At 37.4% G+C, this 17,129-nt stretch overlaps 1 protein-coding gene across 1 annotated transcript in view; it reads left to right on the plus strand.

Annotated features, from left to right (window-relative positions):
- Window positions 1-17,129, plus strand: part of LOC107697278 (protein PTHB1-like) — a 160,258-nt gene that overhangs the window by 42,382 nt on the left and 100,747 nt on the right. The window contains exons 17-19 of the mRNA XM_016497998.1: window positions 3,837-3,932; window positions 6,449-6,621; window positions 6,776-6,928. Of these exons, the coding sequence (XP_016353484.1) occupies window positions 3,837-3,932; window positions 6,449-6,621; window positions 6,776-6,928 (422 nt within the window). The remainder of the gene's footprint in view (window positions 1-3,836; window positions 3,933-6,448; window positions 6,622-6,775; window positions 6,929-17,129) is intronic.

The raw sequence follows: 17,129 nt of genomic DNA on the forward strand, positions 1-17,129 counted from the left end.
GAAATATAACAAAGAGTGAAAAATTTAAGTGGGTCTGAATACTTTCCGTACCCACTGTATATATATATAGAGAGAGAGAGAGAGAGAGAGATCAAAATTAGAGAGAAACCTAAAATTTCCAGGTCACTGCTTAGTCCTATTTGAACTTATGCAAACATGAGTAGAAGGGCAGTTTTTTTAAGCATATTTCACAAATTAATTGTATTCCGAAGCACAGTATAAAAAACTTAAATGGGATATTTGAAAAAGAACTCAGATCAAAATTAGAGAACAGTTACAGATACCTCCACGTTATTGGTGTTAATCTGGCACCTGTTGCTAATTTCCTTCATTATACGACAAACCCTATTTAACTGGCAGCATTCCTCTAATTTTCACTGTGATTGCAAGATGGTGGGCTTCTCTAAGGTGACTGAAACCCTGCAACAGGAGGTGGTCCAGATGAAGGCCAAAGAGATGATCCTTTCAGTCACTGTAAGAGTAGTTGGCCATTCCAAATCTGTGATTTCTGCAATATTGCAGCTTTACAATAACACTAATTCATTCAAGTCTCCCAAAAAGGCTGGTCGTCCACGTAAGACAATTGCACGAGAAGACAGGATCATGTGGAGACTTTCAGTAGGGAATGGGTTCAACACTGCAGCTGGAATTGCTCGCCAGTTCAGTGCTGAACAGGGTAAGGATCTGTCTTGGCATGTTTAAGGGAAGTCGGACTGAAAGCGCACTCTGCAGTGACCAAGCCTCTCATCAGCAAAAAGAATCAAAAGGCTAGACTCACATTTGCTAAGAAGCATGTTGTGTAGAGAGAGGAGGACTTGCCCAAAGTTCACTTTAGTGAATTTAATTTATTTGGGTCTGATGGGAAGAAGTCAGTAAATGGTGGAGGAGGAAGTGTTATGCTTTGGGGGATGTTTTCTGCCTCTTTTACAGCTACATGGCAGGTGAATGCAAATGTTTATCAGAACCTCCTTCAGCAACATGCAGTTCCTTCCCTGCAAGCATCTCCCAATCAGCCTGCAATTTTCATGCAAGACAATGTCCCCGTCACACTGCAAAACGGGTAAATCAGTTCCTTGAAGCTAATGGCCGGCCCAGACTCCTGATCTAAATCCAGTTAAAAATCACTGGAAAATCCTTGGCAACAAAGTTATGGCTAAGTTGTAGTCTTCTTTCGTGCTACAGTGGTTACTGTTCTCTAATTTTGATCACTGTGTTTTCCACAAAAAAAAAAGTTTTTATTGAAATGCCTTGGTTATTTTGTAAAACATGTTAGCATAACAGTGGTATACCCACAGCTAATATTTCTTCAAATTTTGAGCGATGAAGATTAACAATATTTCAGAAAAAATCAAGTATTTATAGATTGTTCTCTAATTTTAATCTCCACTGTATAATACATAATAATAAATTTATACAGTAAATTACTAATTGCATTTAAAGAGCATTTGCCCATTGAATACTTGCACAACTGTTTCCGAATTTTAGTTATTACAGTTTAGGGGCCAGATTAGCAAAACATTCTTAAGAATAATATTATTTTTTTACTGCTTTTTCCTAACTTCCTTGTATTTCCAAAAGCATTTCTAAAGAAAGTTCTAATCTTTTTTCTTAAGATTATTCTAAAGACAAAACTTAAGAAGATTTTAGAAGTTAGGATAAGCGCCAACTTGTCTTCATTTTCATTAAAAAAGGACATGTAATTTTTTTTCTGAAAAAAATGTAAGGAAAATATTAGGTCTGTCGATTTAAGGCATTAATGGCTCTTGTGGTACTTTGATGTCATATACCGATCAATCTGCGCAGTGCTGCTTCAAGTCGAACACACCTATACATTGGATTCATGACAAACATGATGCAGGGCAACAACTCACTGCATGAAGTAGCCGAAAGAATGCAGTTATATGCCTCTAAAATTCAAGAGATTGGGGCAAAAATGCCCCTGTTTGAGTTTTTGTCTCATATTTATATAATATGATATAGTTAAGCAATATCACAAAAGCAACGAGTGCTGTTTTAGTCCCAAATAGCATGAGTGTAAATGTGATATAGATTTTATATAGCATTTCATTAAATAAGAACTTTATTTAATGAAATAAGAACTCCAAAAACTTGTTTTTGCTCAATTTTGCCAATGCAAATATTACCTACTGTACTGTTCCAAAGTGGAACTGTTGTGTGTCTCCGAGCATCACACAGTGGTGATTCGTGTTTTGAACGAACGGGTGAACCAATGATTCAATGGCCCATTCATAAAGAGCGCCATTTACTTAATTCATAAATGAATCAGCAGTTTGAACGAATCGAATGAGTGAATGACTGACTCAATGACTTATACATTAAGACATTTACCGCCACATACTGGCAGTTTTAGTTTCTTATTTAGAGTATAATTTTATTCAAAAATAATTCCATATTCTCATATTAATAAAAATTCTGAAAAAAAAAAAAAAAAATCCATATTAATAAAAAACTAATTAAAGGGATAGTTCACCCAAAAAAAAAAAAAAATCTTTCTAAATCTACTTTTTGTAATATCTATTTCATGCTTTTCTCATGTCTTTAGATGACCTTTTAGAGGATTTCTCAGCCAAATTTGATGTGCAGTTAACTTTATTAAGTAATTGCCACAAAGTGTAATTAATTAGATTGAAAATTTGAATCAATTGACAGCCCTAGAAAATATATATTTATAGGAACATAAATTAACAGAAATTTGGTTAACACCAAAAAACATAAATAGTATAAGTATAATTACATTATTATATGTAGTATAATTATACAGTATAATTACATTAGTGTAATTCCCAAATTTTCATGTTATTGGTGAGCAGTGGAGTCAGTGTTCTGTTATCTGGGTGAGTGCTGTAGACAAGGCTTGGAAAAGCATTTTTTCTTAGATAATGTGAGGCCTGAGCTTTGGTCAGATAAGGAACAATCCGCTGTGCTCCGGCGTCCTGCGTGCTGATAAGAGACTATCTCTGTCTGACATCCGTTCAGCCACTCTGCATGAGAATCAGAAGCCATCAGAAGGGACAGACAGACAGAGACAAAGACAGAGGTGGCAACATGCGCCTGTGTTCTTGGGGGAAAGGACACTAAAAACAGTTGTCTTTTATGGATATGTACTACCACTAGCATTGTAGTATTATGAAGATCATTCAGCAACCCCAAAGGGCATTTGGACACTTAAAGGGTTAGTTCACCCAAAAATGAAAATTCTGTCATTAATTACTCACCCTCGTGTTGTTCAAAACCCGTAAGACCTTCGTTCATCTTCGAAACAGAATTTAAGATATTTATACATTTAAAAAATATAGTTGGATTAAAAATTTATTTTGTACCATTTTCGGTACCATAGCAAAAACTATTGTGTTTTATTTTAATAGTTTTTAATATAATTTTTTTTATTTAACTAATATGTAATAATAATAATAAGCTATCAATCACTTCAGTTCAACACAAGCTTCCTGACTAACTCCTGCTATATTCAAAAAAGCTTTCTACACTGCACAGTGAATCTCTTATTTATACTTTTTTGGTTATAATGAAATAATTTGCAAGTATGCACAACTCCGATCTCACTGAACAAAAACTATTATTGAGCGGATTGGCTAACTTAAATGCCTCTGTTTGTCATTGTTACATGTGCTCAACAGCAAATACAAAATAGAAACCCTTGACACTCTTCACGGAGCGTGCACACAGATACTGTACGTATAGGAGCGTTTGAAAGCATCTGTCTGTGAAATGGTACTCTGTACTACTGCTACTGCAGAAAAGCTGGTGTGGCTCCATTTTACTGGTGCTTCTGACAACACTATGTTTCTGGGTTTCAGATTTCTCTGAGAAGTCAGAAAATAATGACAGCAGTGCTTTGGGCTTCCAACTCATCACAGGCTCCAGGGTCATTGTCCTTGCCTCCAAAACGTCCCGTGAGTTCTCACACACCAGCACACACATGCCTAACCTATGTCAATGATGCTCTGCAATTTTAAGGTTTCTGAAAAAGATACATTTTCAGACTCCTCCTACAGTGCTCATTTAATCTTCACCAAATTTGATCTTCTTGGATTATTTTATGCAAAACCTGATGTTCTCATATATTCAATAAAAAATAATCTACTTTGACAGTGTCAAACAGGAAGTGAGATTTTATCTTTTAAATGCTCTATTGAGACAAAACTTGGTGTATGTCTTGGTGTGTGTTTTGGTCTTTTTTTGTGTGTCTTTTGTATTAGTTTTTTAGTAATCTTGGAGTATTTGAATTATTATTATTATTATTAGTCAGTTAAGTGCCACTCTTTAAAATTGCTTTAGAAAATGAGTACTTCAGATTTTAGATAAAATATTCTGACTTTATTTCTAAACACTTTTCTAGTTATATTTGATCTAGTTATATAAATCACCTTTCTAGTTATATTTTAATTAGTGCTGGGCAACAATTACATTTTTTAATCACGATTAATTGCCTGATTTTCTGCGATTAATCGCAATTAATTACATTGTTATGAACAAATAATGAATTCAAAAGTAGTGTATTATGCACTTTTTCCATTTAAAAGTACTGCTATATGAACAAAAGTGCAATAACATTTGGTTTGCAAACAGCAAACAGCTGCAAACAGCTGGTTTTTACAGCAGTATTCCATTTACATAGTAGCAGTTAAAATATTTCTTGTAAATCTCAGTTTATAACATTAATGTAATCAAATTAAATATAAAACAAGCTATTTACCACTGCCAGGGCATTAACGCTTTTATAGAAAATATTTTATAGTTTGTTCACAAGTTATGCTTAGAGTCCAGAGCCTCCATCATAACATTATAACAGGCACCTTCCGAGTAGAGACCTGCACTATCGCGGGCCGGGACCCAACGCAGCAGAGTACAGCGCGGGACAACACTTGATGGGCGAGTGCTGGTGCGGGTGGGTAGAGATTCGTGTGCGGGATGCGGGAGAATAAGGGTGTACTCACACTAGGCAATCTTAACTGTGCCCAAGTGCGTCTGACCCCCAAAGCCCGGTTCGTTTGACTAGTGTGATCACTCCGTGCCACGCTCGGTTGGAAGAAGTGGGCCAGAGCGCGGTTCAGTTATATATAGATCAGTGAGTGTGAGCGCTTCTGATACACGCAGAATGATTGCGTGAGCATTTCTGAGCGGCAAAAGTGATAGACCTGTAAAGCAATATATTGTGAAAGGGGCTGTGTGTTACCGCGTCCCCATCGACTCAAAATAATAAACCACAAAGTTAACAAAACGATGCACTCCACTGTGTTGAGCGAGAGCGCTTATTCTCTGCTGTCTTCACGTGCTATCGGAAACTTCCTGTTTCCCACTTATGAAGTCGTGAGCGCTTCATGTGAGCGCTGCTGCAGTCTTAGGCCCACCCCATATGCTCTCATTGGTTGAGACGCGTGATGGCACCCATCCCAAGCCAGTAGCCTACTGATCAACACCCCACCCCTCCTGTGACCCATGGTTTGTCTGTATGTGTATTCAGAGCCAGTGAGCATCGGACTTTCATAATAATAAAAAACTGCATTAACGCGTGATAAAATAATTGTCTGCGTTAATCAATTAATGCATTAACACGACAATAACGCGTTAACTTGCCCAGCCCTAATTTTAATGTTATTCCAAAGAAAAGAAAAGAAAAAAAATCTTTCATCGAATTGTATTAATGTCCTGCGCCTCCAAAGTGGCTTTTCTTTTTGACTGACATCACCAAGCCCAACCACTCCCCTCCAATCAGCTGTCATATAAAGACCACTTTTCTCCATTCACTCTGTTTCTCATGGTTAACATCAAATCCTGCCCTACATTTTCAAGTGGAATATCCTTGTCACTCAAAAATAGATTTTATGAAATGTTCATTTTATGACAGTAACTTGAACTGAACTGACTTGAATGACTTAAAGAAAATGTTTTGAAATCTGCTTCATAAAGACAAGCACATGGTGACAGCAGCAAAGAAAAACTCTCTGTTTGGAGACAAAGAAGGAAAAACAACATGTAGAGTAATCTCAGAAAGAAAACCCATCCTCTATACTTGATTGACAGTTGTTGTAGTTATCTGAAAGTTCTTCAAAGTCTCTTAAGAATGCCAATGCGCCAGTGTATGAACTTGCGGTAAAACTGTCGATATTTGTAAACTGGTGCTGGGAATTTAAGAATCAGGTATATTATTAGGTGAAAGAGCCACCATGGTTGTGTATTTCCACAACAAAGAGGTCAGTCAAATCCTGTAATGAAAGTTTTGTTGTGGTGCCAGTGTTGATCGACATCTTGCTCTCAAACACGCTTCACTAACGCTCGCATCCATCATGCGAGGAAGCCCTGTGATCTGTTTCAGGTTGTCATGAGCTAATTACAGGTGCGGGAGACGGAAGGCTGATAGCACTACTCTGTCTCTCTCTTTATGTGAGTGTGTGTTGACTCTCTGCAGAGCGTTACAGGATCCAGAGCGAGAGCTTTGAGGATATTTGGCTGGTAGTCAAGGAGCTGGTGCAGCGTTTCGACCGGCACTTTGCCTCCCTTGGAGTCAAAGACTTTCGGAACAGCTTCACTGGACCAATTCCACTGCCTGAGTTCTTTGAGAAAGTGGACCACCACTTTGAGGTGCGAAGCTTCTCACACGGTCACACATTCTTAAAAAAGATTCTTGGCTTTCTGTGCATATGGAAGCATAAAGTAACATCCCTAATAAATACTGTATGACATTAAAACATAACCCTCTGAGTAATGTTTTCTCATTTTGTGGGAATATTTGTAGCTCCGTGTGAATGCGCAGAAGTATCAGGATTTGCTGTCGGAGAGAGCAGTTCAGTTCAGGGCCATCCAGCGCCGTCTACTGACCCGCTTTAAAGACAAAACCCCAGGACCACTTCAAAACCTGGACACACTGATGGAGGGAACCTACCGCCAAGTAAGCACAATTAAATGAAGACACACTAGAGATTAAAGGGATAGTTCATCCAAAAAGTTTAATTAGCTCTTTTGCCAACTGGTGGTTGACTTGCTGCTGAAGCTCAGCCAGTTGTTCCTGTGCCAGTGACATCACCTATTTGATGCTCTCTCTCATGTCCCGTACTGTACATATTTGACGAATGAATGATGAGGAGTGGGGTGCTGCTGGACACCTGCCTGATGCCATGTAGCATATAGCGTGAGGTTACACTTGTGCCCGTCCTTGGCCTCCACCCACCATATCATTCACTTCAGTGTTTGAACCTCTCAACCAGACCATCTGTCTGCAGGTCGTAGGTGAGATGTACAGAAAGCACCACAAAAATATTTTTTACACTGAAGACTGGAGTGATGACTGCTGAAAATTCAGCTTTACCATCACATAAATAAATTACATTTGAAAATATATTCAAATAGAAAACACTTATTTTAAATTGTTATAATTAGGGATGCACGATATTGGATTTTTGCCGATATGCCGATAATTTTCAACTCATTTTGGCCGATGCCGATTTTAATTTTGGTTAGTTTTTAAAAAGAACTTATTTGTTCGAATTAAATAAACAATAATAAAGTTATTTTATAATCGCAGTGCATTGAAGATTTGAAAATAACTATAAATAAACATATTAATCACTGCATTTTTTTTTCAGAAAGATGCAGTGGTAACCTTAACATTTTATTTTATGATTTAACATTTGTAAATGGTCTAAAGCAAAAGAGTTGTACAAATTCTGAAAATCTTTTAGAGCTCATAATTTGTTTAAAAATATAACATATTACACATTAATGAATAAATCAGTATATATAAAATTATTTAATTTAAGTGTCATGTTTGTGATTTTATTTTTTGTTCATGCAAGCTATAGCTTCTCACCTTTAAATCAAAACATACTAATGATTATATGGCATCAATTACTGCTTTATTTAATCAGAAACACAGTCTAAATAATATTTGTGTATTTTGCTTTTATTTTATTAGAAGTAGGCCAACAACACCCCCTACGGAATTAAAACTCCTTACTGAGCATGCATTTCAAAACTTTGCTTCAAGAATGAGCCACAATGCTGACGTGATCTAAATCGCATTGTTGATGTGATCTAATTGCTAGCACACCCTGAGCACATGTGAGTTAATATATTCCTCTTATCGGAAGACATATTGGCATAATTTTTCATGTCGGGCCGATGCCGATATTTACATTTAAAGCCATTATCGGCTGATTCCGATATTGGTCCGATAATATCGTGCATCCCTACTTGATACTAGAAGACATTCTGCAGATGCAGAATTGAGAAATATGCAAGTTGTGTCAAAATCTGTCCATAGGGGGCATCAAAACCTGTTACAATTCTGCAACATTTCCGATATTGGTCCTATAATATCGTGCATCCCTAGTTATAATATTTCTCGATATTACCGTTCTTGCTGTATTTTTGATCAGAATGCAGCCTGGGTGAGCATACGACTTCTATCAAAAACATACAAAATCGTATTGACCCCAAACTTTTGAACAATAGTGTACATTCTTAGCAATTAGATTTGTTTATGATTGGCATTAGAACAAGGCACTGAATGTCTGTTACCAAATTCTCTTTTCCGTTTGTGTATCAGCATTGCACGGTTGCTTTAAAAACTTTCAGGATTCAGAGATGAATACACTGTTGAGTTGTTGACATGCTTTTCCAATGACATGTTTTTTGTTACACATCATGTTAATGTCACTCATAACGTAGATGTATCTCCATCATTATACATTAACAGTCTGTGGGTTGTCATCTACCATGTGTTTGATGCTCTGGATGCTTGTGGGCAGATAAGATTTCACTTGCTCATTCCTTCTTAACCCCAGTCTCATTCCTCTGATCATTTATTTGTGTGGATAAATCCCTTTACTTCTAAATTCGGGATCAACAAGAATTCTTGAGGAAAAGAGAGATGTGTTGAGGTCTAGAGAGCACGTCTATGTTTCCCACAACTATTTTTCCTAGTAAGAGAGCTTTAAAAAGGCTTCTGTATGCGTGTGTGTTTCACTGTGAGCTGTGTGGCTCCCTGTAATTAGCAGTTGAATGGTGAAGGTGGCTGGCCAGTGAATGACAGCTCACTGCGGGGCCCCTGCACTCATAATGGAGGCCTCTCTCCAACAGCCTTGATTTATTTGAGCCCAAATGGAGTGCTAAACAGGGCTAAATGCTGCTCAACACTGATCCTCCTCTCTACATGAGCTCTGCCATTAATGGCCAATGGTCTGAGATCTGGAGGCATGAGCTTCCATGTACATGTGTCTGTTTGATGCCAGGTTCAAAAGGGACTCTCAGGTACTGCTTCTGTTTGTGTAACCTATGAAAGGCCTTAGGGAGTTCCTGTTTTTCTTCTCCTGCTCTTTTCCTTTTTTCCCCTCTTCATCAGCACATATACGCCTCATTCATAGTCATGAAGGGCACAGGCACAAAGAAACATTGATGCAGGCAGCTTAGATTAGATCTGATTTCCAAAGCTTTATAGCCCAATTCTTCGGGCCTTAAAACAGTGACTCATAGAACATATCATAATCATGCAATTAAAATTTCTTGATTTATTGTTTTGTTCTGTTTGTTTTAGCAAATTCAGTACAAAAATGTGTTCCAAGTCTAAAGGCCCACTAAGAAGGATAACTATATATTAGTGTCCAAAACAACACAAGATAACGTTCTGTTTATTATAAGCATGCACTGCAGTTATGTCATCTGGTGCTTTAAATGCTCCTTAAAATAGGATTGATTCTGATTGACTGTCAAATGTTTTTATAGCTCAACAACTGGAAAAAAAAAAAATCTGAAAGTGAATCAACCGATATTGTTACACTGTGACATTATTATTATAGTTGTGGTGTGGACATCCCTATTGTATTAGAATTAGTCCTTGGTGTGAACAGGTGTTAATTTGTGGATGGAAGTCTGTATACACAGCCACAAATGCAGTGGTCCCATAGGGGGCGATAGAGTTACCTTCAAATGTCTGTACGTTTACACCATATTTGTTGTTATTCAGGTTGCTAGCTATAACTGGCTGAGCAGTGTGACGATATATATCACATCAATAATAGAAAGTGCCTATTAATAGAGAGTTTGCATTAGTTTGTGTAAAACATGGTATGTAAATATAGTCGCAATGCCTGAATAAGAAAAAAAAGTGCGGGACGTAAAATAGTGCTTAAACCGGGGTGAAAAAATGATGCGGTACTCCCACTTTCTAATGCCCACCTGAAGTGCACGTACATAAGCTGCCTTTATCAAATTTTGGCCATATCACACACCCCTATTTAACTTTAAATTACTAAGCAAGAAACTGCTCTGACATTACAGTAATTGACTAGACTGAATAAGCTGATAATAGAAGAAAACAGTTGTACTAATAATTGTAATAGCACCCCTTGTGGCAAGGCTGAGAATGTGGAGCACACTTTTTTTTTTATTGTGTTCTGACAAATTTACAAATGCAACAATGTGTGAAATCAAGTTTACATAGCTACATGTGATTGCACTCTGACAAAGAACATTCAAGCCATGCATAATGTGTGTAAAATGTTTATTAAGAATTTAGCAGTCTACAAAAAGTCAGGCCTAGTTCAGGCTGTCTTCAGAATACTGTGCTTTCCTTTAAAGGTTCCACACCACACATACAGATGCTTTGCATCTCAGGTGTTTGCCCAAAGGCAGGCAGTCTCAGCAGGGGAGATACTGATAATACATACAGGTGCATTCTCATTTGTGTTTCATTCTGCAAGTAAGCATTTGTTTGTTAGCTATTAATTGCATTGATTCAGAGGTGGACACGACTTTTACTCCATATTTTTCTAGTATTTATACTCTTTTCATGTTGGGGAGCTTTTACATCATTACATTTTATAGCATACTTTTTACTGCACTGCAAGCTACAAAATAAACAATAATGATATATGACCAATTCCTAAAATGGACTTATTATTATTTGTTTGTGAATCAGACTGATCTTGTCCCAGCAGTTCTCGAGTAAACACTGCTGTTGATGCCTTTGGCGCAGATTTTAGCCATGAGTAAATTTGAATTTCAGACTCGTCTCAAATGAGCCAGAAACTAAATGAACAGCATTACATGAGCAGGAGCATGATATGGCTCTATATCAGCACATATTCCATGTGTTCATGTGTGAAAATGTGTGATATCTATATTATTATTATTTTTAGGGCTAAAGCGTTGTGTAAAAATGCATAAAATAGACATAATGGATAACAAAACAACATGTTTGTGTGGATTTTTTTTTAATGCAAATGTCTGTCAGGGTGAGTGAAAAATGAAGGCACTGTTGATCGATACAGAATGTCTAGTAGAATGTCTAAAGTGGACTAGCAAAATAAAGTGTTACCTAGATTGCTTTGTTTACATATCCTATATGCTTGTGCTGTTTGTGATTGTGCTGCACTGTCTTTGATTATGTGACACAAGCATTTCTATGTGCATGTAAGGACAAATAAATGACTGGACCTGACTTCGTTTGATAAGGGCTTTATTGACACCAACAAGTTAACTCAGGAAGAAAATCCAAAAGGAGAAGTGAAAACATTCCAGGAGAGTTCAGCAGGCAGATGCAGACATAACCAGACAGGGTCAAGGTAGGATTGTGGTCAGGCAGAGCAGAGATCGGAGGCACACAAATGATGATCTGAGTAGGTGGAAGCAGAGTCAGGGCAGGTAAAGGTCAGGGACCAGTATAGCTGGCAGACAAGGCAACCAAACCCAGGTGAGGACAGGCTATATCGTGGTCAGTAGTGGACAGTGTTTGGTAGCTGGTAGGGATGGAGGACCAGGTGGACTGAATCAGAAAGGAGCTGACTTGAAGCCCAGTTGAGTCGGCAAAGTAAAAGGAATTGGCAGAAACCAGAAAACCGACAAGAACTAGAATACTGATTGTCAAGAATCAACAGGGGAATAGGGTGAAAAGGTGCAAGCACAAAGGCAAACAGCAATCTGGCACAAGACAGAAGGGCAATAAGTAGAGAGCAAACCAATCAAGTGAGAGGAAGAGCAGGTGTTGCAGATTGTGCTGATAAGCTGCTGCCTTTAAAGTCGGCACGAAATGAAAATTCAGTGCATTTTTATTAAGTTTATTTTACTCTCACATATTAGCTCAGTGTAAAATGCATACTCTTGACTTGGCGTTCAGTAGGACCACCTGTAGCCTTTGGCACACAGTCGTTCATGACAGCTGCTTGGGATTTTGGTTTTATTCACCATTAAGCAAGACTCTGGTTTGGGTCGAAGCAGTTAGCAGAACGCTTGAGTGCCTGCCAGATTTTCAGTCCTCTTACAGGAGGTGCTGGGAAAGCAGAGCTGGCATTTATTCACCTCAATTTTGTCAGTGGAGTCTGTATACGGTCACTTTCACATTTTTTCTCTGGAAGTGCACTTACATCTGGCAACGTGCCAGTAACAATTTATTACTATGTTGTCAGGGTGACTGGGAAAATTACTTTTTACATGCATTGTTTGTGGGAGTTACTGTGGATAATAGTGAACAACATCTAGTGCACTGTGAGACAGATGGAGGCTTCCATTTCTGTATTTCAGTTGATAACATTGGTAATTGTCAATTGTCCAGCCTGCACAATTTCTTTTACCTTCTGTATACACCTAAGCCAGTAAAAACCAGTGAATCTGGCCTGAGCGGCTGATGTTCAGCCTGTCAGACCTTTAAATGTTGCTGTTTCTCAAGTTCTCCAAGTGTCTGAAGTGGACATTAGTCAATGATAAAACACCAGGAAATGAAAAGACACGCTTTATTATTCAGAGAGCTAATGTTGGCTTTTGCATGTGCACTTAAAGAGGTGAAGCTTGTTCAAGTTCATTTTATTTGTAGAGCACATATACAATAGCCACCAGGCTGACCAAAGTGCTTTCCAGAAGAGCAACAATTTTACCACATACACAGAGAACAAACCAGACAAAAATTTAAAACCGCACGTTTCAAAATTACCATATCACAGTAGTCAATACACTAAGGAAAACAAATAAGTTTTTAGCAAGGACTTAAAAACAGACAAAGAAGGGGCCATTCTAATCTCTAAAGGTAGGGTATTCCAGAGTCGTGGCCCTGCCACTGCAAATGCACGCTCCCCTCTACGCTTAAGCCTAACGTGAGGGACCACCAACAAGGCCTGGTCACAGGATTGTAGGCTTCTAGACGGAGTATAGAAGTAAAGAAGGTCAGATAGATAGACAGGAGCTTGGTTATGTAGGGATTTATATACAAAGAGGAGAATTTTAAAGTCTATTCTCTGACAAACCAGCAACCAGTGTAGAGATCTAAGAATTGGAGTGATGTGATAATGTTTACGACACTTTAAAAGAAGTCTGGCTGCAGCATTTTGGACAAGCTGAAGATGCGCAATTTGAGATTTTAGATATACCGCAATATAAAGAATTGCAGTAATCTAGACTTGTGTAGGTTTTGCGTAGGCAAAAAAAATAAATAGCTATGCAACATGCCCATTGTGAAGTGTAGTGGTGGACCTTTGATACTGTGGGGCTGTAATTTTGCTGTAATTAAACTTACCATTAAATAGATTTAGCAACAGGCTTTTTTCTTCCTGTGGTGACATACATCCAAGTGTATAGGTTTATCAAAAAAGAAAAAAATGTAGGACGGGACTTGTAGGGGTGGGGATTAACCAGACAAAATAATTGGAGAATTCCTGCTCACATGACTCTAGAGAAGTCTGTCGTTTTCACCGGAAGATCCATTTATAACAATGTTAAAAAAAAAAAAAAAAAAGCACAGATGAATCATTCACAATAAGCTATATATCATTTTCTCATATAATATATATTTAAATTAGGGTGTATTTTCAAATGGTACAGTATGTTAATGTTAGCTTGGTATTGAAGTAACAGTATTTATGACATTTCTACTGGATACCAATAGTGGCTACAGATCTAATGCATGGAGTCTACTAGTCGATACAAATTACCAGTGTGCAATTTGTGAAGAAAACAGAGGAGGGGATGCTTTTGAAAACTTTTTTTTCTCCATAGGCGGAGGGTGACCCAACTCCAGGTAGCTGATATGGCTGTAGCCTAAGTATAATGTTAGTGTAGCCTAATCTGTTAACACTGCACATCATAAACCCTTCTTTTTACGCAAGTACCAGATAATGTGTGTCATGTCATAAAATATTTTTTTTAATATGACCGAATTTGTATTTAACGTGATCACAATTTAATAAAACATTGTAAGTTAGGCCTGTTAATTGTAATGATTTAATTTCCACGTTTATTCAAACAACGAATAAATTATAGCGAAAGCGAGCAAAGAACATTTAGGCTACATTATCAAAGAATATTATCATTGACTTCATTCTAGTGCGAGTTTAAGAATTCTCAAAAACTCCCCCGTTAAACACTGAAGCTGTATATACACTGTATGAGGATGAATCTCTTACTTACATCGTATGCACATCTGCACTTTGTTGTTTATGATGAGAAAATTCGCTGGAGTGCAGAATTCAGTCAGTCAGCGAGCACGCCACCCTGAAATAAACGCAAGTTTCAGCGATGACTCATCTGAATGCTTCTGATTGGTCATTGCATTCATAAAGTCTACGGAATCGTGTGTGATTGGTTCAAATGCGCAACACTGTAAAAACACTCACAAAGAAATGTGATGCAACGTCTAAATGCACGATGCAGATCTAAATTTAATGTCGCAATCGATACTTTTAATTTAATTTGCGACAACCGTAATAGATTTAGTTGAATTGTGCAGGGGCATTTTTGTCCAATTTGATAGCATTTTTGCCCCAAGTCCCCATTAATGTCCAATCTGTGGCCAGAGGAACGCAAAGGCTCATCCAGCCTTACATACGCTCCAGCTGTTACAGTCAGAATTATAGAATAATTATGAATTATTATTTGATCTTGAGAAACTTTGAATAAATAGATTAGATATCTTAATTCTTAATCGGTAATCGGTTATTTATATTTTGAATAAAATAACGAGACATATAACTGTACATATTCAGTCACGTTTGCTCCCATTTATTTTTTAACAAAGGGCTCCTTTATTGAATGACTTTATTGCTATTCTCACGTTTATGTATGTTATTTTGATAGAAACATAATTTCTATTAATTTCCATTAATTGTGCAATCTGATGAGAAAAAAGTTCAACCACTGTCTGCCTCGCCTTTTTACGGGATTGATGACTCGTAGACAGATGATTTTGACAGAGAGACAGAGAGTTTTGAGGAGAAACATAGTATTAATCTCATACCGTCATGCTCCTGTTATTGTAAAAAGCCCTCTTGGATTAAAGGTGCCTTTACACAAAGCGGGAGCGCTGACAGCAAAAGTCCATTTCTGATTTTGTTGTTTTCATTGTCGTTGCAGCGTTTTACTTGGCAATGTTTTAAAAATACTTTTATTTTTGCTGTTTTATATGGCCTGTTGATTTAGCAGCATCACCCGGGGGGAGCTGAAGCAGGGATGCATAGACCAGAGGGGGGAAATCCCCCCCTACAAATCGCACCATGCAAATTACCATCAAATTACCGTCATAAAATCCAAAAATACTAATTTCATGTGCTCTTGATCTTTAACTTGAAAGTAGAAGATAGCAGAATTCTTCAGGGTGAATCTAAACCCAAAATCAAAAGGTTTCTACACTGTACGTGACCCCATTGTCTACTGTTGATTCTGACTTAAAAGCTTGTGTTATCTCCCCTCCAAGCTGGTGTCTGACTCCTGTGAGCCAAAAAAAAAGAGTAAACACACACTGAGCAGAGGATGCAACTCCACAAACAAACAATATATCTTCATCTCTGCATAATGCCAAACCTTTAGGGGAACAGTTTATTTATCTTTCACTTTCTATTTGCTGCTTGTATGTGAGAGAGGGTTAAGACAGAGAGGAAGTATTTTTGTGTATTCTTTGTTGCATTGAATCTGGATAAAATGTAATTTGCATGTAGGTAACATTTCTTCTCTTTTTGCATATTTTAGGCTGTACATTAATTCATTTTACATTGAGAAGGAGGGTAGGTTTAAGGTGTAGTGCTGGTTAAATAAAATATACTTGTGGTTAAATGTCTCTGTAGATGCAATGCATGCATATCTTGCTCAGGAACAGTGGTCTGCGAGGGACATGAGCTGCACTGGGGTATAAGTGAATTACGATGATTGCACTGGAGAAATAAACATAGAATAAGAAAGAACTACTTTCCAGTAACTTTTTGTGTTTTGTAAAGAATTTATGTTTGTTAATGCCAACATAAAAATGTGTTACATAAACATAAAAATGTGGCCACTTTTATCTATGGGCAACTGGATGGTGAAAAGTGGTCTCTGTGACAGGTGGTTGGAAGGAAGAGGCAGAAAAGTGGAATTTTTGTCATGGGAATGAAGAAAATTAAAAAAAACATGCCTTGTTGTTTTGACCCAGCTGGGTTGGTTTAAATGTTTGACCTAACATTGATAAATGTTGATACATAAATATCCAAAAATGAACAAAAAACTGAGCAAAAGTTGAAGCAACGTGTTCATGTGTGAGTGATAACTGCAGAAAAGAATGGGAAATCAACAGTTGTACAGCTTAATAAATATTGAATAACTTGCTTTTAAGACCAAATTTGAACAGTTATTTGTATTTTTTTCTTCCACCAACAAAAATAGTCCCTCTATGGACAAATCATCAGACTTTGAGGAAGTCACAGCCTTTAATAATCACTGAAAGTCATGAATAAACTATGTATTATAGCAAATCAACAGGATTTTTACCATTTTCAAGTGCCATTCCTGCTTTTTCAGGTCCCGCTCACCAGTCATTGCTCAAGTGATTTTGGTATGAGAGAAAAAAAAAACTCAGACAAAACCATCCAGATTTCAAAGAACATGTTCCTCACAACAGGCAATTTCAAAGTTCTCTTTCTTTTCTGCTTCAGTTACATCAAGAGCACTGCAAACATGCTTAGACAACGTGGTATCTGCATCCTAACCCATTACCGTTGGGTTACAGTTAGGTCAAATCAACCCAGCTTCCTTACCCAGTGGTCTCATTCCATTTTATTTTCATCCATCTAATTTTTTATCATCCAATTTTTTTGATGAGTGATTGATGCCTGTTCTGGGGAATGTAGAAATCATGATAT

Source organism: Sinocyclocheilus anshuiensis, unplaced genomic scaffold (assembly GCF_001515605.1).
Source record: "Sinocyclocheilus anshuiensis isolate Anshui unplaced genomic scaffold, SAMN03320099.WGS_v1.1 scaffold979, whole genome shotgun sequence".
NCBI lineage: Eukaryota > Metazoa > Chordata > Actinopteri > Cypriniformes > Cyprinidae > Sinocyclocheilus > Sinocyclocheilus anshuiensis.